This window comes from Sceloporus undulatus, chromosome 9 (assembly GCF_019175285.1).
Source record: "Sceloporus undulatus isolate JIND9_A2432 ecotype Alabama chromosome 9, SceUnd_v1.1, whole genome shotgun sequence".
NCBI classification, from domain to species: domain Eukaryota; kingdom Metazoa; phylum Chordata; class Lepidosauria; order Squamata; family Phrynosomatidae; genus Sceloporus; species Sceloporus undulatus.
Window position 1 is genome coordinate 14,567,383 of NC_056530.1, and position 27,992 is coordinate 14,595,374.

The 27,992-nt window shown below is 43.7% G+C and overlaps 2 protein-coding genes and 2 non-coding genes across 4 annotated transcripts; all 4 read right to left on the reverse strand.

The window, feature by feature from the left end:
• Window positions 1-1,053: 1,053 nt before the first annotated feature.
• Window positions 1,054-13,272, reverse strand: PABPC4 (poly(A) binding protein cytoplasmic 4). The gene is made up of 15 exons (XM_042439402.1): window positions 11,727-13,272; window positions 9,595-9,788; window positions 8,421-8,536; window positions 7,851-7,990; window positions 7,436-7,530; window positions 6,864-7,001; window positions 6,183-6,278; window positions 5,138-5,410; window positions 4,721-4,808; window positions 4,393-4,509; window positions 3,433-3,560; window positions 2,685-2,778; window positions 2,112-2,242; window positions 1,916-2,015; window positions 1,054-1,431 (listed from the first exon to the last, which is right to left on the reverse strand). The coding sequence occupies exons 1-14, from the start codon at window positions 11,917-11,919 to the stop codon at window positions 1,929-1,931; spliced, it is 1,890 nt and encodes a 629-aa protein (XP_042295336.1). The 5' UTR covers window positions 11,920-13,272; the 3' UTR covers window positions 1,054-1,431; window positions 1,916-1,928.
• Window positions 5,947-6,083, reverse strand: LOC121916357. Its single transcript, XR_006100849.1, has one exon. It is a non-coding gene; the product is annotated as a small nucleolar RNA SNORA55 (small nucleolar RNA).
• On the reverse strand, window positions 6,443-6,576 carry LOC121916356. The gene has a single exon (XR_006100848.1). It is a non-coding gene; the product is annotated as a small nucleolar RNA SNORA55 (small nucleolar RNA).
• A 3,789-nt stretch (window positions 13,273-17,061) lies between the features above and the next one.
• Window positions 17,062-27,828, reverse strand: NT5C1A (5'-nucleotidase, cytosolic IA). Its single transcript, XM_042441212.1, has 6 exons — window positions 27,566-27,828; window positions 21,394-21,561; window positions 20,479-20,608; window positions 20,078-20,200; window positions 19,376-19,560; window positions 17,062-19,040 (listed from the first exon to the last, which is right to left on the reverse strand). Exons 1-6 carry the CDS (start codon window positions 27,734-27,736, stop codon window positions 18,675-18,677), a joined length of 1,143 nt encoding a protein of 380 aa, XP_042297146.1. The 5' UTR covers window positions 27,737-27,828; the 3' UTR covers window positions 17,062-18,674.
• Window positions 27,829-27,992: the final 164 nt, after the last annotated feature.

Consider the following 27,992-nt stretch of genomic DNA (forward strand, 5'->3'; position numbering starts at 1 on the left):
CCCCGCCCAAAAGGCCAAGGGCAATGCAGAGACTTTGCGCAAAGAAAGGGCCAGAAGACCCCACTTAGCTCCCTGCTCCATCTTCTCCAAAAAGGGATGCAGAGGAAATTGCTTTTGTGGGGGAATGAACCCCCATATTTCGCCCCATCTTGCTTTCACAGCCACCTAAACAGTCCTGGGTTTTATTTTGGGGGGGTGTAAGGAGAAAAGTTGTGACCCCACTCCAAGCCTTTTCCCAATTTAAAGTTAGGGAAAGGGAAGACCGAAGATGGGGGTTCCTCATCTCAGTTTTCTTGGTGGAAGGGGGGAAATCTGATTTTTTAAAACCACTGTGTCTCATGTGCCTTCAAGGAGACTGATGGCAACCCCATGGATTTTAGAGACAAGGGTCTTTAGTGAGGGTCCCCCATCCTGGTGACCAGATCTTCTTAGGGAAAGAATCCTCAGAGGTTGGTTTCACCAGCTCCATCCTCCGACACAGATCCTGTAATGTTTGTAATTCTTTGGCAGACTCTCAGCAGGCTGACCCTGCTTAGCTTTTAAGACCAGAGGTGATCCAGTGCCTTTAGGTTATTTTAGGCCCATAAACCACTCCCGTTATTAAGCACAATCCAATGTGTTTTCTGAACACCCTGGACATCCCCATGCGTCTTAAAAAAGAAAACCCAGTTCAGAAAGTGGAAAACACTGAAATACAAATGGCTTCTTTAAACGCACTTCATGGAAGTGCTTGCATTGTCCTCTGTGTAAAACCCTGTTACATTTGGACTCTTGAATGCCATTTTGATCACTGAATGTGTGTGTGGATAGAAAATATTAATAAAATCCATGTAGCCCATTTGGTTTGTCTTGTGCTGCAATTGAAGGAGAGCTACAATGGGAATATCCATTGAGGTCCTGCCACACAGAGGACTCAACATTGTCTCCATGTAGTTAAACATCAAGAATTTATGAAGGCTTGATCCCAGGGCAATTCCAAGATGTCTGGCACACACTTCGGGGTTGAGGTAGGGAATGTGAGTAGAAGAGGAGAAGAAAAGTCAGGCCATTTCATGAAATACATCTGTTTCTTTATTGATACACACTGTTCCAGGCTTTGCAAACAGGATTGTCCCATTAAAACCAAGAAAAGCAAATGAAATACCCAGTCAGCAAAAAAAACTGACATGGAAACACAAAGTAGGTAGCTGTGTCCTGGATGTGGAAAGGAAGCACTGCATATTTTGATGGTGGAGAACAAAAAGGGGAATTTGTTGGGAGGTTTTTCTGTGTGTGTGTGTTTGCAAATAAGGCATATAAGCAGCTTTACACACTGGAATACTGTTATAGTGAGATATGTTGCATGGTGTTGAAATGTACAGGACACATTTGTTTTTACACATCTTTATCAGATAGATTCTTTGAGGTGGGGGACATCTGGCTTTTGACAACCTATAAAGTAAAAAGTAGTATTTTAAGTGCTGGATTAATTTCAAGACAGCCTTCCCCGTTACCCTCCCTTCACATGGTTTAGTTCTTTACATGCTCGCCATACTCTGCATCAGTTCTGAGAAGAACAACCAGTTTGGGATTATCTTGCTAAACATGGAGATAATGTTTGGAAGTAACAGAAAGACATTCTAACTAGAAGACATTCTTAAGTGATTTTGATTATTTTCTTGAGCATTAATGACTCTTATTCTGCAGATGTTTTAAAAAGTAGTGAAGGTGACTGTGATGGCATCTGGGAGAATTTCCACATTCACCTCCCCATGTGGAAAGCAAGTTCTTTATATACAAGTGAGTCTGAATCATGATTGCCACAAATTCATTCAACTTCTTTTTTAAAAAAAAGACAAAATGGGGCAGAAACGATCCATGGCCTGGAAGGCAAAAGATTAAGAGCTATGAGCAAAACCGAGCCTGGGACACTTACCAGCCTCCCGGGTTTAAGAGGTAGCAGCAACTATGCCCACTTTCTGGGCGGCTTCTTTCTTAGCTTGGTGAGCCTGCAGCACTGCCACAGCCTCCTCCACCTGGGATGGGAAGAAGTCAGCAAAGAGACGAAGTCAACAAAAAAAGAGGGTCCTGAATGTCTGCAGAAGAGCACAGAAAAGGCAGAGTACTGTTACCTTTGAGCGGAGGGATTCTGGGGACTCCAGCATGTGCAGTAACTCAGAATTGTCGATCTCTAGCAGCATTCCTGTGATCTTTCCCGCAAGGCTCAGGTGCATAGATTGGATGAGAGGGAACAAACGTTCTCCTAGGGGAGCAAAATGCAAGCCGTCAGAGGTAGGATGCTACTTGGAGACTCTTTCACGCAACCAGATTGAGAGGGGGGGGGGGGGGGGAATAATGTCCTCTCTTTTTCTCTCGCCCAGGAATATTTCAGTTTTCTTCTGCCACTCGGGTAACATTCAAGCCTTGCCATTAAAACACTTTGGCAGAAGATCAATGGGGAATTCCTTGGGATACTTAAATGTCATGCAAATCTCTATGAAGTTTCTTAAGAGTTCCATGTAATTTCTGCTCCACTCAACTGGTTTTCAGGGAGTTTATTCATTTAGAATTTGATAAACATGACTCTATCTTCATTGTGACATCTGTGTGTATGAGGTGGGAAATTTTACCATTACTGCACAATACCTACAACATCTTCAGGCCAGAATCCCAAGGTCTCCAAGGACAAGAAAATGGTGGCTTACCCAGCATCTGTTTCTGTTCCTGGGGAGGAGCAGCAGCTAGCATGGATGCAGTTAAAGGCTCCTGTCCCTGAACGTGAACAGCAGGCTGAGGGGTCTAAGAGAGAATGAAGAAGCTGGTCATCAGCCAAAGGGGGGAATGGTTCATTCTGTTTACAATTTACTTTCTTCAACTGAACGCATCCATCTCAAAGTGCTTGCCTGGATTATTTATAATAAGCAAGAACTGGTTTTGTGTTTCATAAATGCAAACAGCAGCTAAATATACAAAAATGCTGTTCACCAATCATAGATCCGGCTAATACTTAAGAATCACGCTGCATTCCTGCGAAGGATAGAAAAGAATCTGCCACAGGAATGCAGGAAAACAGATCTGAACTATGCTGAGAAGAACAAAGCTTCTGTCTGAGACCGAAAGATTTTGCCACAATATTTTCTACCTCTCAGACCAACTCTTTCGATTTCCTTCCTGATACTTTGAATAATGTAAAGCCTTTAAAGAGGTCACTGCAATTGTTTCTTTCCAGACTAATCTATGTGAGAGAAATCAATTCCCAATGCAATGGAATCAATTGTGTGCAAAATTCTGAGTATACATATTTATATATAATTTGGCAGGAGGCTGTAATTTCTAGGGTTTTTAATCAGCTTCTCAAACATTTAACAGAGAACAAATATTTCTAATAAAGGCAATGAACAATTGTTTTGGCAGGTAGGGGTTAATATAATGGCTGTACCAAGCCAAAACTACCTGTAAAGGCTGTGCAGCTGGGTGGGGGCTGCGGACGCTTGAGGCGTATTTGTATGGTGGAACAGCCCTGGGAGCTTGGGCAGCCACAGGGGGTCGAGGGGCTAAATTCGGAGCTGAGGGAGGAACCCCTACAAAAGAAATAGGTAAAGTTGAGAATCATAGCAAAAGAACCAAAATTAACACTAACATAAGCTAAGCATGCCCAAACATGGCATGACCAGCGTGAAGAAAATATCTTTATCTCTTGTAAATATGTTTAAATGGATACCGTCAGATGAAAAAAAATAATAGCAAGTTCTTTTGAACTATTATGTATTAAGTTATCTTTCTCTATTAACAATGATCTCTCTTTTGCTACTGTCTTTGTTTTCTTTTTGTTTAAATCCCACCTTTCTCTAAACATGGGGCCCAACAAGGGTTACACTGTAAGCCAAAGACAAAACAACAAAAATCATATTGACCAAAAGAATTAAATAAAGTTATTTTAAAAATTAATTGAACAAAATTCAAATATACTGAAAAATAATAAAGACATTGCGTGAACTAAATTGTGAACTAAAATTCTATAGGTTGTTTAATTGCACTTTTAAAAAGTTATGTATGCGTATTTTATTTTTGTTTTAATCTGCTTTGGTTTTAATATCCTGTAAACTGCCCTGTGTCCCAATATTGGGGGAAAGGTGCTATATAAATGACAACAGTAACAGCCCCTGCTATCAAAAGGCCATTAGACAATCATATCTATTCTGCAGTGAGAGGCCATGCCTCTTTGTTAAAATAAAATTTACAAACATTTCTCATAATACATGAAGTCAACACTACAAAAAGCACCCAAGATATGCCATGTGACATTAGCACAGGCCCCAAGAATTCAGTGCCTCACTTGGTCTTCTTCCTACTTCCCAGAAGAAACCAGAGTATGAAAAAACAGGGAGAAACCATCTGGCCGCAGGCACTTACCAACCCTTTGGGTGGCACCAGGCAAGCCACGGGAGGCCTGAGCATTACTTGCAGGAGCCAAGTGGCGCAGGCTTGGCCGAGGTCCAGACTGGCGCATGTTCGGCATACCTTGGAAGCCTGGTTTTGAGGGAAAGGGGGAAGAGAAGAATGGGAAACTGCTGGTCATTAGCACTAGGTGAGCATTACTGACCCAAAATATTTATCATGGCAAGGGCCATCCCAGGGAGTGGGTACTTGAGACCTGCAGGGTTACCAGTCTCCTATTCTCTGCAGAGATGAGGGGGAGAGGCCTGTGCCTTGAGGGTCAAAGTGGCTCCTTTGTGCTCACCTTGAGGCCTCCCTCCTTGCTGCCAACGTGGGTTGGGGCGAATCTGAGTCATGTGATTTGGTGCATAGTAAGTGGGTCTGTTCTGAGCCTGAAAAGCAAAGGGAGGGATGCCCAGATCAGTCACATTTCACAACATGATTCTCCTGCAGCTCCAAATTACATAACCCTGTTCACACAGTCATATCCTAATTCACAACAAAAGTGTGTGTGTGAGCAAGGAGGCGGATGCAAAGTTGCACATACTTTCAGTCTGACTCAACACCAAATACATCAGCAGCTTTGGTTTTTAAGTCTCCTAAGCCAGTGCTCGAAATATTTGTAACACTCCCAGCAAATTCAAGCTACTTCATACTCCTTCCCCTTTTCAACGACAGATCAGGCATCATGTGGTGTAGAAAACTTCCTGCTGGGACTTACCTGGGGCACAGCGGGCATAAAATACCCGCTTGCAGCTGGCTGGAACTGGTTGATGATCGCATTGGCCGGCAGGGCTCTCATCCCAGCAATGCGCTGCATGTACTGGTTGGTGAGGTGGGCTTTCCGCTCCTCCTTCCTCTGTGCCAAGGCAACGTACAATGGCTTGGAGCCTACAATGCGCCCATTCATTTCTGTCACAGCTTTGGTGGCTTCTTCTGGAGAAGAAAAGCAGACGAAGCCAAAGCCTTTGCTTCGCCCATCTTCCAGCATGACCTGAGGGAAGATTATCTTTTTAGAAAAACAACATGGCAATTGTGAAGTGGAAGGTGCAGGCATCCATAGCTTTTTGTGGGTTTTTCAAACTATGTGGCCATGTTCTGGAAGACTTTATTCCTGCCGTTTCAACAGCATCTGTGTCTGGCATCTTCAGATACGAAGACAACATACAAGGAGATATTCTTACAAGGCAACTAAAACCATTGCCCCCAGGGTTACTTGGTAGGCTGCTGAGGCTCTAAATTGTCTTTCCAGATTGCCACTTAATAACTGAACTTATCTGCCCAGCACTTTTGTAGCAGAACTTTGCCAAACCTCCTGCAAACCTCCACCCATTTTCTTGACTATTTCACACTAAAGGCCAAATGTTTTCCTAACTTTCCATTTAACATTGTCTGTTTTATCATCTGTTTTAGATTGTATATGTTTGATGTTCCACCCTTTGGTGGAAAGGATGTTAGGAATAAACATTATTATAATTATGATTGTTTTTGATTCTCCACCGTGTCACAGGCAGCTGCCCGGCTGAAGCCCAGTGTTGCTGAAGGTGTAGAGACAAGCCCTCACTAAGGGAAAGAAGTCACTTGTCTGGATTTCCTCAGCTTTGCTTTAGCACCATATGTCCCCAGGCCTCCACTTATTCTGTGAGGCATGGGAAAGATTCAGGTGCAACCCACCCATGGCAGCTGCCAATTACCCAACATATGCTACTCTGGAAGGATTTCCAATTTCCCTTCTCTCTCTCTGCCTAATTCTATCCACTCTTTACCTTGGCACTTGTGATAGACCCAAAAGGAGAGAATTCCTTCCTCAGTTTCTCGTCATCAATTGTATCATCAAGGTTCTTAATGTATAAATTAACTCCCTAATAAAAAAGAGAAAAAATATTAGCATAAGAGAGTAAACATATAAAAGGTGATATTTGTATCAATTATCTATAAATTAAGATGGATTATTTTATCCAATGTGTACTTGATTATTCTTTACCAAGTGGAATTGTCCTACCACTTTCTGTAGACAAAAATATTGAAATGTCACAGAGTCGTAGAGACAAGTCTCTTTCAAATGGAATGGAAACTTGTCTGGATTTGCTCTGTGTTGCTTTTGCATCCCATGTCCCCAGTCCTGCACCTCACAGCAAGGAGCGGGAAAGATTCAGATGCAACTCCCACAAGTTGGATTCTAGGTCATTTTTTTCTTGGATTTGACCTTCCCCTCAACTACATTTTATGAGATTTGCTCTCTCATCCATTGATGGAGCTTAATAATACTCCCAATAGATCTCAAGCAGAAGGGTCCTTTATGGAAATTTCTCACATGACGGCTGATCCTGTGACAGCATTGTGTCATGCTTCAAATGTAAATCTGTACAAATGGTAAATTTAAACCCCCAAACCGTTAACACCTCTCTCAAGCCCATGTGGTCAGACCTGGAGCATGATCTCTTTACCTGATAGCGGCTGATTCTCTCCTGCTTTAGCTGCTCAAACTTGCGCTTCAATTCTGCCTGGCGCTCTACTTTCTTCTGCGCACGGCCCACAAACACCATTTTCCCATTGATGTCTTTCCCATTCATTTCTTCTACGGCCTGTGAGGGAATTCAAAACAGCAAATCCCTCCCTCAGACACTCTGGAAATGATAAACATTTTTATTGACACTTGATTTGCACATTAAAGCAGGGTCCAAATGTTAACAACCACTCCAAAAAACAGTGCCTGGAAAGTGATTTCCCAAGTGTAACTAGTTACAGCTATGACAGGCTTGTTTTTTTAAAGCAACTTTACTTTCCCATGTCTGCTTTTAAAAATTATCAGCACTACGAGCTTCTGGCTTGTGATACAGAACACTTCTCACAACTCTAAAAGTAAGTAAAAAGTTACAGCTGCACCACCAAAGGAGTGCTGATATTGTCACATTACAATCATAATGGAACTTTTTATAACACAAAATAGTTCAAAGGAAAGAATTTGGCCAGTATGGAAACAGGCTGTAAATTCATGCTATAACCACAGTGTTTATACCTTGTTGGCTTCTTCATGTTTTTCAAAGCTCACAAAGCCAAAGCCTTTGGACTTTCCAGTGGGGTCTGTCATGACTTTAACACTGAGGGTCTTACCTGTTACCAGAAGAACAGAGTTATCAAAAGGACAGCTTACGGCACCATTTAAAGAAGAACCTTTAAAAACTGGAACAAGTATCTCTATATTCAGAGTAGGTAAAGGGTAGATTCAAATTTTAGATATTCTGCATGGAGAAACTCCCTTTTTGTCCTAAACTTTTATTAGATTTTGTTGCTAAACACTTTTCTCCACACACAATCTCCTGCATAAAAGTTTCTAATACACTTTTGTTTTCAAAATAATATGTCAGGTGCCAGCTACAATGATCTTGGTACTTATGACTAAATGTTAAGAGCACTGCTGCTGGAATATTTACCATATCTGTTAAACAGCTCCTTCAGCCTCTCATCGTCCATGTCATCTCCAAAGTTTTTGATGTAAACATTGGTGAACTCCTTTGCTTTGGCTCCCAATTCTAGTTCACGCTCTTTGCGGGACTTAAATCTGCCTACAAATCTGGAGGAAGAGAAACAAAAGCTATGATGAAAACTCTTGCCAAAGCCAGAGAAGGCAAAGGAAAATTTCAGAGGATAAAAGCAACAATGACGATTTTTTAAAAAGCAACAGAGGGATATAAGAAGGAGAGACACCACTGGGCACAAGACAAAGCAGAAAAATCCCCTTGACTTAAAGAGAATGAGGCAGTGAGGTCAAAATGCCCACTCAGCTCTGGAGAGTAGGGCAAAGTGTGAGGGACTGAACCCAGCCCAGGCCCCTTGGACTGGAAGGAGTAGGCTGTGGCTCGGGCAGGGAAACTCACCAGCCCTGGAGTAGAGAGGTAGCAGGCCAAAGCTTGGCACAAGAGAACCAGCAGCCTTGTGGGTTAATACCGAGATGCATCACGGCTCATGCGGTGGTTGCCGCTGCTTCCGGCTGAGACACTCACACTTTGCGGTCGTTGAGCAGCATGCCGTTCATCTTCTCAATGGCCCGGTCTGCAGCATCCTGTGTCTCAAAGTGAACAAATGCGTAGCCCTTAGAGCCGTTCTCATCACACACCACCTGCGGGGCAAGAGTGGACAGCAGAGTCAAAATGTGCACCACCAGCACATGAATTGCAATCGGCACCAAAAACCTGGAAGTTCTCCATAGGTGCTAAAAGAAGAGCTGAACAACCATTTCTGCACCTGTACTATGAATACAATCATAGGGACTGTGGTTTAGTATCCATAAGGGGGAGAAATGTGTGGCCCTCTAAACCTCTTTTGTGGCTCTTGAATGCTCCTGACCTACCTTTGCTGGAAAAGAAGGGGGCAGGAGAAAGATGAATTACAATCTGGAAAACTTCCAGGAGTTTAGTGGGGGAAATCTTCCATTCCAACCAGGGATTTCTGTCTTCCCCCATGGGGAAGTCTGTGTTGCTCGCAAAGGGCAAATCCCCCCACTGAGCAATCATATTACTCATCTCCATTTTAAAACAAGGCTTTCTAAGGCCTGTTACAGACTGCCAAAATAAAGCTGCTTCGGGTCTCTTTGGAGGTACGCCTGTTTAAATGATGCATGAATCCTAAGAATCTGGAAGCTGCACCAAAGCTGCACTCTGGTGCTTAGGAATGGAGTGTGGCTTTGGCGCGACCTCCAGACTCTTAGGACCCATGCATCATTTAAATAGCATACCTCCAAAGAGACCCGAAGCAGCTTTATTTTGGCAGTCTGTAACAGGCCTAAGACTTTTTAAAAAGGAGCCCATCACCTATGAGCTCTTCCTTTCTTGAGAAGTATGAAAACCCACCACCTTAGCAACCAAATGAATATGTGAAAAACGAGATATTATCTCTCAGTAAACCCCCCTGAGTAGCATGGCGCAGTGGCTTGAGAGTGGATTATGACTTGGGGACCAGGCTTGAATCTCCACTCAGCTGTGGAAGCAAGTGGGTGGCCTTTTGCAAGTCACATTCTCTCAGAGCAAACACTAGTACAAAGACAGTTTTGTAAAAATGTACACGTGTACACACTCTCTCTCTCTCTTGAAGCTTGACACCAGCAATGCTACCCCACTTTTACAGGCAGTCAAATTAAGACGCAGTGGATCTTGAGGAGTAAGATTTTCAAAGACTCACCTTGCAGGAAAGGATATTCCCAAAAGCTGAGAATGTGTCATAAAGTGCCTTATTGTCTATGGATTTGTCCAGGTTCTTAATGAAGACGTTCCCAACCCCCGACTTCCTCAGAGAAGGGTCCCGCTGGGACCACATGATGCGGATGGGTTTGCCCTTGATCACGTCAAAGTTCATGGTGTCCAGAGCTCGCTCAGCTGCAAGGTTAAAGGGGAAGAGGAGGAGAAGTGAGAATTTACATTAAGAAAGTTGCAACATGTAAATATGGCCAGAGAAAATGTGGACACCTCTGGCAGATAATTCAGCACAGGAGTGTCACTACATATGGGTCCCAGTACACTATACACATGGTTGCGTTACATGACAGAGTCACATCACAGCATGACACAAAGAGATTGTGCGTTGCAAGCCACGGGTGAGCCTTCAGTCAGTAAGGCAATTGCTTGACTCTAAGCAACTAGGTCACATTATTGAAGAGGCGATACCAGAGGCCCTGGCTGAGCATACGCCACCCAAGCATGAGCCATTGCTGGAATCCCCCAGGACTCATGCCATGTCATTGTTGTTGACCAGCCCCTGAAAGAGGAGAGCCATCATGATTCTTTTAGCTGAGGGGTGGGGGCTGGATCAGTCCTCTGGCTTTAAGCAAAGGAGTGCATTTCAAGTGGCACCTCAGCCCAGTCCAGCTAGTTAAATTTGGCTGTGTTTTATTTATAGCAGGAAGAGATGCTCCGGAGGCACATGCTGGCAAGGGCAGCAGACCCATGAACGCACCATTTGCTGCTGAAAGGGGATGAGCTGTTTAAAATACAAGGCATGCGGCAGGCGAGGCTGTGGAAACCCTGAGCCCGGCATAAGGCTTCCCAAAGCTCCTGCTCTCTTGCTGTTAGAAGCTGCCATGGGGAAGAAACAGTTGTGCTTTAAGAATATTGTAGCTCCATTTGAGCAAAAACACGGTAGGAATCATGCATCCCTCCAGATGTGGTTAGATTGCAAGTCCCATCCCCTGGAGAACCTACAAATGCATATACAGTAGAAGTGTTTTCTCTAATAACCTCTAGGTTCTCCAGGACAACCCCATGGTCAACTTTTGCCATCTTAAGTAAGGACAGAAAGAACAAAATGCAGTCACCTTACTAACATCTCCAGCTATTTTCTTCTGTTTGGTTTGTAACATCTTACCTGATGAAGAAGCCAGTGGAGCTTCAAAAGCTTGCAAAAAGTATATTGTGCATTTTGGTTGGCCAATAAAGGTACCACTGTTTGGTGGATTTTTTCCAGAGGTTAACCATAGGATCATACTGGAAGACTTACAAATGCCTAGAATTAGTGTTTTTTTCTGGGAATCTCTAGGGCCTCTAGCTAAACTCTAGGGTCAACTTCTGGCAGAGTTGTACTGGAGGACCTAGAGAGGACATATTAATCAAAGCTGCAAATGTGGAGGGACAACTGTACTTGTCCAGGCCAGAATACTGGAGATTATCCAGTGTCCTCCTGACTAGTAGCTACTAATGATGGCCCCATTCTTCCATTAATTTATTGAATGCAGTTTGCCCTCCACACTTACAGCTTTATTTGCAGATTTGATTAATATGTCCTCTCTAGGAATCTCTAGGTCCTCCAGAGGTTGACCACAGAGTTGCTCTGGAGGACATGCAGATTACTAGACTACACTTCTCTAGCCATTTGTATGTTCTCCAGTGTAATCCTATGGTCAACCTCTGGCAGATGTTGACCACAGCGTTGTGCTCGAGGACCTGGAGATTCCTAGAGAGGTGTTCTCTCAGGTTAAATAAAAAATACAGCCGCCCCTCCTTTCTCATGCACTTGAGGTCTGTGATTCACAGCAGGACATGTGCGGCACACACCCCTTGCGCATGCTCACAGGCATGCACCCAATTCAAGCCTATGAGGCTTGACTATACATGAGTCTCCTTCTTCGCGGGGTGATGCATCTGGAATGGATCCCCTGCAAAAATGGAGGGCCGACTGTAGTGGTGTTTTTTCCTCATTGATGGGGGTCTTGTACCCCTAACCCCAGTGAGCATGGAGGGACCACTGTACTCTTTTAAATCTATCCAAGCAGGCAGCCTTCGCTGCATCTTGTGACAGCAAGTTCCACCGTTTCTACTTACCATCCGCCGGCTGCTGGAAGTTGACATACGCATATCCCAAGGAGCGCCGCGTGATCATGTCTCTGCAGACGCGGATGGAAAGCACGGGGCCGGCGGGGCTGAATTTCTCGTAAAGCATGGCCTCCGTCACATCCGGGTGCAAGTCGCCCACGTATAGGGACGCCATCGGGTAGCTACTTGCAGCTGTGTTCATCTTCCTCCGCTACGTCTAAATAGCCCTTCCTATATAAAATCTCTCTTAAAAACCTTCTAATGTTTAGAGTTACGTTTACAGATATGTCTGAGTTAAGATCAAAAAAGGCCAAAACGCTGCAAGAGTGGCAACCGGAGAACAAAGAAATGCAGCTGAGAGGCCAGAATAAAATTAAATTAAATTACAATTTTAAAAAATTAGTGCAAATTTTAAACAGTAACAAATATTTCTGAAGGGTCAGTTGAGGACTAAGTGGAAGACCTGTGCTGAAAAGTAGTCCAGAGCCAGGAGCCTCCCAAAAACCAGTGAATTTTAAGCAATTCTTTAATAAAATAAAGTAACTAATTCCACTTTTAAAAAAATAAATCTTGTAAAACATCCAGTTGGGGAAAAATCTTTCTTTTAAATTAAGGATTAGCTTCAAAACTAACTTTCCCCCTTCACTATCTTCCAGGCTATTTTAAAAATAAAATCTTATATATTTCTTTTCGTATTTTTCCTCCTGTTATTTGTGCAAAATAGGTAAAACAGTCAGTTTGATCTAGTTTTTGTTAAATGGTGATTTTTATTTAAAGCTGAAAGTTTTATTCATGAAAATACTGTAAAACCAAAAGTCCGCCAAGACCAAGCTTTTACTTTTTGCCAAAGCAAAAAAGGACGGTGAAAGAAATAAAAAGGGGAGAAATAATATAATAATGGGATTTTAAAAAGGGAAGTAAATTGAGAATGTCCAATGGGGTTTCTAGGGAAAAAAGGGAATAAAAAGGGAATAAAAATAGAAAAATCACTCAATCCTGACTCTTTCCTTTGGGCAACTTTTCCTACCTTTTAAAATTCAAGCAAAATTGGGGTAGGAATTAAAAGAATAAACTTAAAAAAATTATTGATGGGGAAGGAAATAAAAGAATGCAGAAAGAAGAGGAAATTAACACAGAAGTGGGAGAAGGACTAAATTAAAATTAAATTAAGAGTTTATAAGGGAAAATAATGCACAAAACACTTGGGAAAGAAGGGGGGATCCAGGCAGAAAATTAAGAGTAGCTTTAATTTAAAACAAGGCAAAAAGGCGGCCCCCAAATTCCTCCCGCCTGGGATTAATTATTATTAATATCTTATTATTATTATTAATTATTATTAGCCCCAGGTTATTAATTACCCTCCTCCTCCTTATTTCGGGTTCTGAGGATGATGCTTGTTCCTTTTATTGTTATTATTATTATATTTTTTTTTCTCTTTTGCTATTTTTAAGGCTTTTTTTAAAATGTGCTGCAAGGCGCCTCCTTATCCCTCCTCCTCCGAGGCCGCGAGCGGAAAGAGGGAAGGAAAGGCCGCCCTCCGCCCTTTATAGGCCGCGCGCCGAGAGGCCTACAAAGCCCCGGACTAGAGTTGGCGCGCACGCCGCCCCAGATGCGCCCTTCCTCGGCCACAGCGCCGCCTCACGGCCGGAGGAATCTACGACCTCCGTTATTCGCCCTAACCAATAGCCACGCTCCAATTCGCCTCGGGGGGGCTGTGTCCACACTGTAGAAATAATAAACCCAGTTTGACACCATTTTAACTGCCCTGGCTCATTGCTAGGGGATTATGGGAATTGTAGTTCTTTCGAGACACATTTTCTGTCAGTGTTCTGTTGCCATTGGAAAAACACACTGCAGAAATAATAACCAGTTTGACACCATTTTTTAACTGCCCTGGCTCAATGCTAGGGGGATTCTGGGAACTGTAGTTTTGTGAGACATTGAGCTTTTCCTGTCAGAGTGAGTCCCTCAAACTACAAATCCCAGAATTCCATAGCACTGGCCCATGGAAATGTCAAACTGCCTTATTTCTGCAGCATGGCAGCAGCCTGAGAGTCTAATTCTATGTGTCTTAAAGTCCAAAACACACTGCAGAAATAATAACCCAGTTTGACACCATTTTAACTGCCTTGGCTCAATGCTAGGGGATTCTGGGAACTGTAGTTTTGAGACACACTTAGTTTTTTCTGTCAGAGAGAGCTCTGGTGCCACTGGTCCAACCTACGCTGCAGTGTCTGGGATTTGTAGTTTGGTGGGGCACCAGGGCTCTCTCTGACAGGAAAGGCTACATTTCTTCATAAAACTACAGTTCCCAGAATCCCCTAGCATTGAGCCAGGGCAGTTAAAATGGTGTCAAGTCAAATTATTATTTCTGCGGCGTGTTTTATATACAATGAAGGTGTTTTATACCCAATAAAGGCATTATGTTAGGTAATTTTATACCCAATATTTTGAATAAATTTGTGAAAGTTGGTGTCCAACAATGAAGCGTCAGAAAGCAAAGGCGTCACTCTCTCATGAAAAAAGATTTGGATATTGGAATATTTTTGGATTTCAGAATTAATTAATTCATAATTAATTGTGTGTTGTGATAAGGCAAAGTGTTGCCGGCAGGTGGCGGGCCTAGATTGCACACTTCCTTCAACATCCAGGGCCATTGTGTCTTGCATTGCATTGCTTTGGCACAATGAGGTTGCAAACCAAGCTGCCAAAAAGCAACACTATTAAATACCACAACAGCTGTGTAGTTCAGTGGCAAAGAGTGTGCTTTGCATGCAAAAGCTTTTCTATTCCTGGCAATTTCTGCAGCAGTCCTGACAACAACCCTGCTTTCCAATGATGTTCCTGTGTGCAGAAAGTGTGTATCCTTTGCAATACAAGGCTGAAAGAGTGTAAAAATATTACCACAATATGGATTTTTTGCTTCTGTTTGTTCATTCCATACACTTTCTTTCATTCTTTCTTTCTTTCTTTCGCTTACTTTCCAAGGCCAATTTAAACAAATTGTTATAGGGTCTCCATTTTCTCATTCATCTGGTTCATGAGTGGAAACGTCTCTGCTACATCTAATCCTGAGATTTGGATTGTTGTGAAAAGTGATTTATTTATTTCAAAGCAAGGGATGAATACAGAGTTGCGGACACATTTGTACACATTATGCCCTAGAAAAAGTCAGTGTAGCTTTCATTATCAGATCAGTGATTAAATTGTATGTGTCCATTTGTCTTCACTGGGTTCCCAAAAGCCAGGACTGAGTATCCCTTTGGACACACAATTGTTACTTAAAGAGCCTTGTTTATTTTCTTTCTTTTATTCCCATGCTCCATTCTTATTTCCCTCCTCTCTATCTCATGCCTTTTGTGCTAAACCAGCATCCGCATCTTAACAGACACATGGGCTGCATCCACACTGCAGAAATAATCCAGTTTGACATCGCTTTAACTGCCATGGCTCAGTCCTATAGAATTATAGGAAATGTAATTTTGTGAAATATTTAGCCTTCTCTGAACCCAAGTGCCAAAACAAACTATAGTCCCCAAAGTTGCACAGCGCTGAGGCACGGCAGTTAAAGCGGTGTCAAACTGGATTATTTCTGCTGTGCGGATGGAGGTCCAGCATCCAAATGACTCAAATGTGGGTGTGTAAAATAAAAAAGTTCTTAACCATTTAAACACTTTGCTCTAGGGCTGCAGCCGCACTGCAGAACTAATCCGGATTGATGCGACTTTAACTGCCATGGCTCAGTGCTATACAATTCTGGGTCCAGTTAAAGTGATACCAGACTGGATTATTTCTGCAGCCTAGATGTGTACCTGAGCCATAACCTGTACTTTGAATAAACCATAGCAGGGTCCTGGCTAGAGCTGGACCTTCAAGTCCAGTGGTGCCCAGTGGTGCCCTGGACAGGTATTAATGTTCAGGAGAGTTGCATAGAGGTCTCCCTTGTTCTTCAGAAAGAAATGGAAAGCGTCTCTGCAGCGGCAGTGAGAGAAAGAGGGTGCATTTGGGAAGCGCATATCAGTTTTCTAGCTTTGGAAGAGCAGCTGTTTCCTTATAGGCTCCTGTTGGTCATAAACCTTCCCTGTTGCTCCAATGAGTGACAAAGGCATGGGTCAAGTTGACTATAAATAGCGGGCAAGATGTCAGAAGAATGAAATGTGTCCGGAGATGGGCAGCCTTGTTGCAAAAGTGGCACGCTGGCATGCACACACTGCAGAAATCCCATCTATGGAGACTGGCAACTCCCAAATCAGTGGCAGGTGGTGAATCCACAACAGGTTTTAATCCAAACCTTTAAAGCTGTGATCCAGGGGGCAGCATCATTCCCAGATGCTGCTGCAAGCAATTGAGCAGACCCCTGGAAGCCTGGTGGGTCCAAAATTTGCCAAATGACCCTGGAGCACGCTGCCCACCACTGATTTAATGCCTCTGGTGGTGCAAATTTCATCCTATACCTTTGAAGAACATAGCTCAAAGTACAAAGAAAGCATCTCCCGGGATTGTCTTAAAGTGTCTGGACTGGAGGCAATTTCTGATTATGCAGAATGTTACTCTCAGTTGCTGCTGGGAGCAAAGAGGTGGGCCACACTGAGGATGTGATGGGTACAAAATTGGCCAGCTGACCCCTGGAGCATGCCCACCACTGGTTTATTGGCTTGCCATAGGAGATCTGTAGCTGCATGCTTATGGGGACAATCTCTCAGATGGTGCAACAACCGAAAGCACTCCTGAATTTTCTCTCTCCATCCCATCAGACTGCCTGACCACATCCATTCTTGCCATAATCCTGGGGAACTACACCACCAGAGGAGTGTTAGGCTCCATTGTATTTGGAGAGGATCTCAGTTTAAGGATGCCATGTGCTTTTTCTCAGAAACAGGGACCGTAATCTGAGTGGGACTTCCAAATCGGACAGGGCTAAAAATAAGCCAGCGCTTGGGTCGCATTCAAATATGCAAGTGGAAATGGGAGTGGGCTCTCCCCAGCAAATGCTGTTGGGATGAGGAGACCGGAGCAGGCTGAAAGATGGCATCAGCAGGGACAGAAATCGGTAGCTTTTGTTGGTTTTGGGCTTCTTTAAGCGCATTAAAAAAAAAACACGATACCATAACCACACATCACATATATTGCTTGGACATCCCAACTGAGTGTTTTAACTTCTGCAAAACTACAGATTCACTATAGGACTGATGCAGAATCCTCTGGCTGCCCTTGTATTGTATCCTTGCGTGGCTCCCTATCACTCTTCAAGTTTCTAGTCCTTATGTTTAAGGACACATCAGCTTGCTCCCAACATACTCATATAGTGAAAGTTCTCAAAACAGAAAAGCAGTGAGTCATAACAGAGAAGGAGAGAGAGAGTTTATTACAGAGAAAACATCCATAAAAGTGACAGGTGATCATTAAAATGCTGTTTTCTTCATAAGCGAACACGAGTGGCGACTGGTGAAAGGCTGGAATTAAAAGGTTCCACTTTTTATACTGATGACATGTATCATCTGCCTGTTTTCAAAGGAAATGGTGTACAGATATATGTGGGAAGGGTGAATTATTTGATCTAATCCACAACCCTTCAAAGCAGATTATCCTGGGAGACAAGAGTGCATTATCCATGGTCCTTATGAGATTTAAGGCCTAATATGGATGATTTGAACCCAAGACTTCTTAAACCAGATCCAATACAGAGATATATCTATCTATCTATCTATCTATCTAGATAGATAGATAGATAGATAGATAGATATATTAAAACCAACATGCAGCCCATGCTCTCTCTGCCTGCTCCTTCACTCTCTTTCCTTCTTGGGAAAGGATTAAACAACCCACACAGTAGTTTTATCCTGTAGTTAAAACTGTATTTTTATCTCCTCTCAAAGTCAGGTCTAAACATTTTTTGAGCTCCGCAGTTCTGACTCTGGAGTCATTTACAAACAAAGCTGGTTTGTATTTTAGTCAATGTTTTGATGTATATGTTGATGTATAATTTTAAACTGGGAAGGGAGAGATGGGATGGAATCCAGATTCAGAAATGGGTGCCAAGAAATGTTCTGAACAAAGTAAAACTCAAGGGAAATGTATCCCTCTTTGCATATTTAATTGGCTTGTGGGATCCATAAAAAAAAGAGAAGGGATTGTATGGAGTTTGGAGCCAAACTCTTTGACCCTTGTCAATCCTTCTCTTTCTGATAGTGCAAGTTTTGGGTAAATTTGGGGTTAATTGGAAACCCACCAATCCAGGAAAAGCAGAGTCTGAAATTTTCTTCCAAAGCTTCTAGGCTTTGGGGATGTTCATGTTCTTCTCCTTCTCCTTTTGGGAATCTTGGGTTTCATGCTACACTTTTCTTGGGGTTGCTTTCTGAGAAATCTAGTTCCAGACATGCCTGCAAGCATTGGCTGCATGATTTTTCAACCTTACCTCTGCTTTCATAACTTTAGAGACCGACCCTTTCTCTGAAAAACTAAATTATTTCCATAGTGCTTTAAATTTGCACCATTCGTGGCAAACTCTGTGCGATGTCCTCAATGGAAGCATGAAATGCACACACTTTTCACCCACTGAAGGTCAAGTGAAAATATTCAGGACGTCACGGACATTCAAGAGCAAAGAGATCAGGTGATCCTCAGCCATAAAGTGCTGATAATGGATAAAAGGACTGAAACCAAGGACCACAAAGAGATAGAAGCTAGAAGTGACCTGGATGGAGGAGTGGTGGATCCAGATGTACACCATTGACCCTCAAATGGAAGGAAGGACATTTCCACAAAGTGGAACATCTACAGCCAGTAGGGTGGCCTCTTCTTCCAGGCTACTCACTCAAACCAGACATCTGCCTTTCTAGCACCTTTGGTTCTAGTTATCCCAGAAGACGGGTTGAACTTTCTAACCAGCAAGAGGAAGACCTTGGTGACTTCCACCTCCCAAATGCTGGCCTAAGCCCAGTCCTTTGCTCTTTGGCCCTACTTGCTGTTTGGAGTCTTCATTCCCTGAGCCGCGCGCCTCTGTCTCTGGGCCACCCCATAGGGAACATGGGCCGCAATGGTGCCCATCTCCTTTGCCCCTTCCACGTGGAACATCTGGTCATCGAAGAAGATGTGCGGACGGATCTTCTCCAGCAATGGGCCCTTGGGGGCCCCAGCTAAAAAGAGGGCTTCGTCCGTTTCTAGTCCCCAGCTCCGGAGGGTCTTGAGAGCCCGGGCCCCCGAACTGGCAGCGCTGCGGGCCGTGACCAGGTAAGTGCGGATGGGGCACTCCAGGCGCAGGCCTTTGGAGTAGAACTTCTTCTGAAGCTTCCCCAGGGCTTCCAGGAAGCCCTTTAGAGGCCCCTGGAAAGGTAGAAGCAGATGTTGGCATCAAAAAGAGCTCCCTTCTGCAATTCTCCCAAATGTTGTGGGGTTATAGGACTGCACTGGTCCCCCCACAAGACCTTGCAGGGACACGTTCCCTTGGGGAATATATCTAAGTTTTTTGTCTCCAATCCCACTATCCTTCTAGTAGAGTAGACATAGAGGGCATTGCCACCATGTTTTTGGCCTCCTTTGATCCATTTTAGGCTCAAGAGAGGCCTTTTTGGCAAGAAGAAGAGACCTGGAACCATGACCCAGTAGGAACAATCCTCACAGCATCCGGTCCCTGTGTTCCCAGATATTGTCCGCCATACCTGAGCTAGCGGTTTGTTCTCATACGTCTTCTCGTGCTCAAAGAACTTATCAAGGCCGTGAGCTTTCACAATCTGCTCAGACTCATCCGAGAAAAGGACGGCGTCCCCATCAAAGGCAACGCGCAGCTGTTCTTCAGAGACTTGCACGTCCCGGTTGGGGCTGAAGATGGTGGCTGCAGCAATCCCTTCGGAAAAGAGGGAAGAAGAATATGTTTGTTCAATGTGGAATGGATGCATTCAGTTCAGAGTTGCACAGGTGGAGTCCCATTTGTTGTGCCATTGTGAATGCCCATGTACACATAGTTGTGTACCTGGATGCATAGGCACATTTGGTTTGCCATTTGTTGTTGCATGCCTTCAAGTCGTTTCTGATTTATGGCGACCCTAAGGCTTTTTTGGCAAAATTTGTTCAAAGGGGGGTTTGCCATTGCCTTCCCTTATGGTTAGCCACTGGGTTGTACATTTCAGTGTGCATTCAGTTGCACAGTGTTGCCACTGACCACAAGGGTTGTAGAACACACTCAGTTAGTAACTCCACTGCTTAGGGATTTACACTACTTTAGCGTGATTTGCTCATAATGCTACATCAAATGCACATACAATTTCTAAGCTGTTTTCCAAGGGCAAACTTAAGAGCATATCTTTCCATTCAAAAATTATGTCCCACCACAAATGTCAACTGCCAATAGAGTTCTTACTCACCCTCTTCTATGGCTTCAGTCACTTTCTCATTGTCAGATGAAAGATAGAGGTTGGTGTGGTACGCTTTCAGGTAGTTGATGGGGCTGTTTCCACCTGTCATGCAAAACCTCTCAATAAACAGATCTGGAAGAGAGAAGAAGACAGACTCATCGTGTTATGAGTAGGAATAAAAGATGCTGGGGAAACTCAGGCCATCCCTTATTCCTACAACTATAGACTAATGCATAAGAGTATGGACTCACTGAAGTTTGGATTTATTGCCTCCACTGACTTGGGAGCCATCACCAATAACTGAAGAAAACTGAGATAAGTTTGCATTTTGCAAATGGGGAGGTGACCAGGAACCTGGAAACTCTTTGGCCACTTTTGGTCAAGAGCACCAACTCCTGGGGACTACTCACTGTAGTAATTGATGCTGTTGATCAAGCGGACACCCACTTGAGCGTGGTTGTTGGTCATCAGGACGATATCAAAGAGCTCCTCGCTGTCCGGATAGAGCTCTCTCAGCTGCATGTTGACCGCTTCCAGGGCCTACAGAATGGAACGCGGCCGGACAGTTTGGCCACAAAGACACAAAGCTGGTTAAAGGATGAGAACCACTTGACGGTCAATGCTCTGCACTACTCTGCTTTGCTAACAATATTGAGCCTGCTTGAATTTCAGAATATGCTCTGCTGTCTGCATTTTCCTCTTTGTAATTATTATGCTTTTAACTGCTGTCAGTTTTATCAATAATTGATTTTTGGGGGGTATAATGCAATTTTTTAAAAGCTGCATTTATGTTAACTTTTCTAAGCTGCCTTTTGTTCTAGATGTTGAAATAGATGGGAGGAAGAGGAGGAAAGGAAGAGGATGGAGTAGTCAAAGATGGGCAAGGCCAGCTCCCTCTTTGCATGCTGTGCACCCCAATTTCCCTCCCATTTTACACTATTTCCCTTCCATTTTAACCAACACACTGGTGTGGTTGCCCAGAAAGGACTGCCCTGTGTAAACCCCTTCCAGAAATGCCAACTCCAATTTTATTTTTCACATTTAGCATATGGGAACCAATTTTTCCTTGCTTGGCATGAATATGTAGGCAGGAAAGAGAGGCACAGATGATTCACAGACCCCTTGCAAATTTTCACCCCGTCACTTATTTGAAGAGGCGATGGAGCAACTTTGTTTTCGCACTGACACCTGCGAGGAACACATAGCAGTGGCTAAGCTGCGCCAAAGGATTTGCAAGATATCGGTGACGACTGTGGCCCTTCCTGGTATCCCAGGAAATGAGCCTTATGCCTGGAGCTGAACGAAACATCAGAAAAGGGGCAGACCTTGACAAATGGGAAGGCAGCTCCGGGAAGGAAAGGCTCATTCTCATGATCCAGCTGGTATTTCACGTAGGCCTCCACGCCTTGCTCGCTGTAGATCTTTTGCTCTTCCTCCATACGGAAAAGTGCCCGGGAGGACACCGCAATCGTGATGGCGTTTTGCGGCTTTGGCTGCAAGACACAGCAACAAGGAGAAAGAGAAGGGAACGACAGTAAAACAGATTATGTTTTGCCAGCCATGGCACACAGTTGCTTAGGGAAACTTCCAATGGGGAAAGATGCCAATCAACAGGGGTCCCTGTCGCAATTCCTCCTCATTTTGGAGATCACTTGCAAAAGGGGAATGGACCCCCATCAATTGCAGCAGCTGCTTTCTTTTAAGTAGGGAATATGGGGCTTCCAGGGTCCCTTGTGTCCCCTAAACTAGAGAACATGAATACGAAACAGTCACGAATGCATAACTCTAGGCTATGCATTTGTAACTCTCCAACAGGAGTCCCTGGCCTGATATTTTCAGATCTGTACCCACTTTCAAATTTTATTTCCTGATTTAACCTTGGCCTATATAAACCTTGCTACAGAACATGGGCACTTCAGGAACATTGGAAGTTGCCACTGGCCATGCCAGTGGTCCATCTGTCTCAGGACAAAATGACCAAAGCATGCATTTTTAAGAACCTAAAACAAAAGCTGGGAATATGGTCATCATCAGGATGATAGGATGCTTGGAAAGAGGAATTTCTTAATTTCCCCATCTCCTGATGACTGACCTTAAGAAAATCCTTGCTGGGAAGGGGCTGTCTCATGCCAACACCTTTGGCGATGCAAATGCCAGTTTCAGAAGGAAGGCATTTCCTTAATGGCCTCCTTCACACCACAAGGCTGTTTCCCACCAGATGTAATTTGCATTTTAAAACCTTTTCTACTAAAACAAACCTCCAAGCTTTTGGGGAAACAAGCCAGTTAAGAACCATCTTGGCAGAACCTGATCAGATGGCCAAACTGATGAAAAGTACAGCCTGGGATGACTTGCAGGACTTTGGCAATATCAGAGATAAGCCAAAACGTTATCCAAATTGCCAGCTCAGATTAGAAGTTAAGCAGCAAATAACACAATCTCTCCTGGTTCTGAAAAGGCAAGATATGAAACACAATAATTGTGGCCATTAATCATTCCAGATGGTGAGCTATTAACTAGTTGGGGGACTCCCCTACTAAACATTATTTTAAAATATGGGAGCCATAAGTTACTAATTAATGGCTTAACGACATGGGAGCTTTAAGTTACTAATTAGCTAAAATATTATTTTAATAGTTCTTGAGAAGGTGCCACATGGTTAAGTTTATTATTTGGTTTTAGAGCTGTCATGTGAAGGCTCTTTCTGTGCCCTTTTACCTTCAGGCACAAAGGGCATGGCATCGTCAATGGTGGCACCAAGGTCATAAAATGCCCTTTCTTTGGCCTTTAGAGTCTTATTTCACCAGCCTTTGGGATTGTTTTTAGGTTTGCCTTTGCTTCTATAGATGGGAGAATTCGGAGACATCGCCATTTTAGTCTGGAATATTCGTTTGCAAAGTGATCTTGCAGCATCTTTGAGGCTGTGCAAAAGAAGTTTCCGCGTGAGCTTCCATAGACTTTTACTTTCTCAGATGCATTGATCTCCATGTATCTGAGATCTACTTGGTCTAGTTCTTCTCCGTGCATCTGAGGAAATAGGCCAAGTTTCCGCAAGCTTATGCTACCACTTCTTTTGCACAGTTTGTCTCAAAGGTGCTACAAGACCCCTTTATGGATGATAATGGCCATAATGTTATTGTTCTGTGCCTTCGTTTCCCACTTATGGAGACCACCCTAAGACGACCCTACAAAAACATCCAAAATCCACAAAACAATCATACCCTTATTGAGCCAACCAAAATGCATAACATATATGTTGCAAGCTTTCAGAGCTCCACTGGCTTCTTCATCAAGCAAAAGTGTTAAAAATCATAAAGGAAGAGGGAAAAAATTGACAAGGTCACAGGCCTGCATTTTGTCAAGAAGCCAGTGGAATGTGGAAAACTCGCAATATGTATGCTATGCATTATGATTGCCCTGATAAAGGTTTCATTCTTTTGTGGCTTTTAGATGTTATTGTACTTTGCTACATGGCATGGCTACCACTAGAAAGCGTCCGTAGAAGTGTGCAAAGGGATCTTTGAGATTATCTGTGCAAGTTGTAACTGTGCAACTGTGCAAAAGAAGTTGTGCATAAGCTCCTGCAAACTTGGTCTACTTCCTCAGATGCATGGAGATCAAGCAGATGCATGGAATGGAAGTCTGTGCATCTGAGGAAGTAGATATTATTGTTGCCCCATGATCAAATATAAAGTAACCTGAAGCCCAGTCAGTGCAACAAGAGGCATCATATTGTTTTTTGACCCAGGTGGCAAAATAGCTTTGGCCAGACCTGGTTGCAAAGAGTGGCATCAATGTCAGTAAATCTAGCCTAGGTTTTGGTCTAGATTTTACAGGAACTATCCAATGTACTGAATCTATTTAGGAGGACAGAATACAGCATTTTGGCTAAAACTCAGAGCAGGTCGGTTGCCCTCCTGACATGGAAGCTGCCTCTGACTCCTGCTTTGCTGTTTTCAGCTCTGTTTCCCCCTTCCTTCCAATTCTTAGCGCTTGATTTTATTAAACGTATCTGCTTTTGCAAAGCTCTAAGCTGCCTTGGGGGCTCTTGTAGCTCTTAAAAAATTAATCTGTTTTGCTGTCTCAGGCTAATGAATGAGACTCTCAATTGGCAGTGATGAATAACAGCTAAAACACTGGCCAGCGCATGTTGCTAGGAGCATGGATTCCCAATTGCCTTTTCGGTGGTCTTGGTTTTGTTCTAGAAAGCCCCTTGCACTGTCAGGGGGTCTCTTTGGTCTTTTATGCAGGGTTCTTTCTGGTCTTTCCCAAGGCATCAACCATTCAAATACTAGCTGGACCTGTCACTTCCCACCTTCCAAAATCCTATGAAAATTAGTGTTAAAAGGTGGTAGAATGGTTATATAGCATTTCTAGGATGCTGTCTTGTACTGACCTGCATTGGCAACTCCCACTGGCAGCAATATATCTCTGGGACTGAAAGCGTATGTACAAAAAGGATCTAGGGGTCTTAGTAGACCATAAACTAAACATAAGCCAACAGTGGAATGACCAATCAGAAGTATGCTGAATGATCAATCACTAAAAAAAAGTATTGATTAAAAATATTGATTCAGTGATTATCGTTCAGCCTTCCCAGGAATAATTAAAGGCAGCCTGCAATCTGGTCTGTGTGCATTCGCTTGGCGTAAAGGGCACTTCTAAGAAGGCAAGGTGCTGTTAGGGGCCTGAATGACAATAGATGGGGAAAGCAATTTGCCCTCTTCGTGCAAGTACCTGCAAGGAGGCAAAATTACAGTAATAACAACTGCCTTTCAATGTTGAGCCATCCCCATATAAAAGCAATTCCAGGGTCCCTTTTCTTTAGCCAGCCTTCTGCACCATCTTTTTTGCTTTTGCTTTTCTTCTCTTTGTTTATCTGGTTGGGAATGTGCCATGCTCTCCTCCTGTCATATTCCTGCTGAACTTAATCCCTCCAGGGAGGGAAGGAAGGAAGAAGAGGAGAAGAACCACAGGGAAGAACCTGACCTAGATTTTCCCTCCTGTCCTCCAAATCAAAATAGATGGACGGACGGATGGCTTCTGTTTCCTTCTGCGGGCTTCTCTCTGCTGCTGCTGCTGCCAGCCTGCCAGGGGCTGCTTTCTCCTAGACCCAGACATTGCATTGGCATTTCCCATGACCTTGCACAACCTTGGCTGTTGCAAAGAGGAGGAACAGGGCTTGCTTGGTGGAGAACATCATCTCACGGATCCTTGCAACAGATGAAGGTTGCTGAAGGTTGGCTGCGAGGTGCATGGTCTCTCATGCCAACCCTGGGAAGGTTTCTTTGCTTTTCGTGGAGAGTGGCAGCCCTCTGCAAAGAAAGCTGAGTGGAAACTAATATTGCTCCTTTGCCTTCATGAAGGAACAAGACTTGAGCTTTACTACTGCTATTAAATGGGGGAATTCCCATCCAGCAGATGCTATGTGCCCATTTTTCTTAACCAACATCTGGCTTTTTTTTTTCCTGGCCTCTGAAAAGCTGATTTGTTCTGATTTATTCCATGTTATTGATGTTGTGTGCCTTCTGGTCTTTTCTGACTTAGGCGATTCTAAGGGTGAATATTGTATTGTTTTTTAAGCATGTTTTATGTTTTTAATTCCACACTGTTTAATTGTATTTTAAGGGGTGGGTGGGTTGAGGGTTTGGACTGTATATTTTAACTTTGTAAGCTGCCCCGATTGCTTTTTGTAGAGAGGCGGGATATAAATAAATTTTATTTATTATTATTATTATTATTATCATCATCATCATCATCATCATCATCATCATCATCAATGGATGATAGGATACCATTTTCCAGGTAATGCCTGACCAAAGCAGAAGAGAGTGGCACTAATACCTCTCTTGATATGGGTACCATATTCCTATTGATGTGGAATAGCATTTTTGGCTGCTGCATTTCAGTATCAGAGAGATATTGCCGCCAGCCAGTTCCTTCTTCTGAAACAGAGCCCACAACACCTGGTGTTTGTCATCAGTCTCTCACCCAAGGACTAACCAGGGCTGACCCTGCTTAGCTTCCAAGCTCAGGTGGGATCTGATGCTTTCAGCATAGTAGCTCTGAAATAAAAGGTATTGCCTATCCCAGCAGCCTCATTCTGCTTCATGGAAGGGCCAGCTCAGCACTGGGAAATCTTCCCCGGAATATTAATTTTTAAACTTCCTGCAGCGGAAAGCTGAAATGGCTGCCCCTTTGGAAAGGTGCTTTCCTCATTTAATAGTAATGGCAAGTAAAGACAGCAGCCACTCATCTCCAATGATATTTTGAAATGTCAGGGCAATGAAGAGCCCCATTAACAACCTGGAGCAGGTGCCCATCCATGCCAGGCCCTGAGAGCTGCACTGTTTACAGGTGGCATAGATATGAATCCAGCTGGATACCTGGGCTAAAAATCCCATTGGTGCAATGCAACCGCTTGGCATAGCTGGCAAAAGGAAGCCTTAACAGATGGGACGTGCAAAAAGCAGCCAGAAAGACTGTGACCTTGGCACACAGGATAAAGGCATCTTGCATTTGTGTTGCTAAATAGCCTCCTTTCTGTCCTCTGGTTTATCTTGTGCGCATATATATATATATATATATATATATATATATATATATATATATAGCAAGCTAAAGAACATCATCTTCCATGGGAAATAACATTCTCTGCTCAGCCCCTGTTGTTGAGATGATGCCAATGTTTGTGCTCAACATACTGAAGCCTGCAACTATCTGCCCATCTGAATTGTTATGAACCAGTAGTTCTCTGTGTTGGGAATTATTTGGGGGCTGCTACACTGGTTTAGGGATGTCAGAGTAAGTGGTGGCAGCAGGAAAGAAAAGGCCACGGTTGTAGCAGTTGCTGTGCAAGAAATAGGATTTTGCCTGCCTTGCCTTGTTGCCAACCCTGCAGTGTTGCAGCGTGCCAATGGGGTTTTAGTCCAGATATCCATCTGAGTTCCCAGGTCTCAGGGCCTGAATCTTTTCTTTAGTGCAAAGGAGGAAGGATCTCAGGGTGAGAGCACTGCCTTGAAAAGAAAGTGTACATAAATGTGTGTGTATCCATAATCTGTTAGTACAATATTTTCCAGAACTACCTGGAAGAGATGCTAAAATTGGGGTAATATATAAGAGCCAGATATACTTGTAGTATAGGCAGCAGAGAAGCACATGTGCATCTCTTTCACATCCTGAAAAGTCTGGGTCCCACCTTAAGCCAGGATCCATTTCTACCTGTGGTTATAGGTAGATCCACCTGTTTTAGGTTTGAAGAGACAGAGCCAAGCAGGAGGATAATTCAACAGGTTCCTCCCTCAACTTTACATTTCTATTAAGAAAGATTTTTTCCCCTTTCCTTTTAGGATCTAGTCAGACTGCTATATATTTTATATATGCATGCATATATGCACATCAGCATGTAAGGAAGCAAGCAAAAAAGCAAACTACCCAACTGGACCTGACACAGTGACACCCCAGTAAGGCGGGCAAGGAGAAAGCCATCTCTCTTACCGATTTGGGTTTCTTCTTGGGCGACAGGTTGTCATAGAACGCCTTGGCTTCTTCCCACGCCGCTGCCACTGGCTTGGGCTGCCCACCTCCATTGGTCACTTGGCTGGTGTTGCCCTTGGCCTCTCGGGGGTCAGTCCTGCCTTCCAGGGGTCCCACTCCGGCCGGGTCCATCTTTTCTCTCCAGCGGCCCTTCCAGGGAATGTCAAGGGATTATGGTTCACCTCTTTTGTTGCGGCCGGATTCTTGCAATGGTGGACTGGGTGTCCCTGTGACAGAAACAGCCGCCAGGATCCTTCCTTGGATGCAGCTCAGGAGAGGATGAGTAATGGATGCAGCAAATACAGTGTGTGTATGTGTGTGCGTGTTTGTGTGCAAGAAAGGAACCTTGTGCATGGATTTGTGCGTCTGTCACTCAGAGGGAAAGCTC

Coding starts and splice junctions, on each gene's coding strand:
- PABPC4 (XM_042439402.1), bottom strand. CDS start 11,919: ATGAACACAGCTGCAAGTAGCTACCCGATGGCGTCCCTATACGTGGGC. Junction 7,531..7,850: donor GGAGCTGTTTAACAGATATG/GTAAATATTCCA, acceptor TTCTGGTAACAG/GTAAGACCCTCAGTGTTAAA. Junction 2,243..2,684: donor GGAACAGAAACAGATGCTGG/GTAAGCCACCAT, acceptor TTGCTCCCCTAG/GAGAACGTTTGTTCCCTCTC.
- NT5C1A (XM_042441212.1), bottom strand. CDS start 27,736: ATGGACCCGGCCGGAGTGGGACCCCTGGAAGGCAGGACTGACCCCCGA. Junction 21,562..27,565: donor CCAAGAAGAAACCCAAATCG/GTAAGAGAGATG, acceptor TGTGTCTTGCAG/CCAAAGCCGCAAAACGCCAT. Junction 20,609..21,393: donor CTGCCTTCCCATTTGTCAAG/GTCTGCCCCTTT, acceptor TCCATTCTGTAG/GCCCTGGAAGCGGTCAACAT.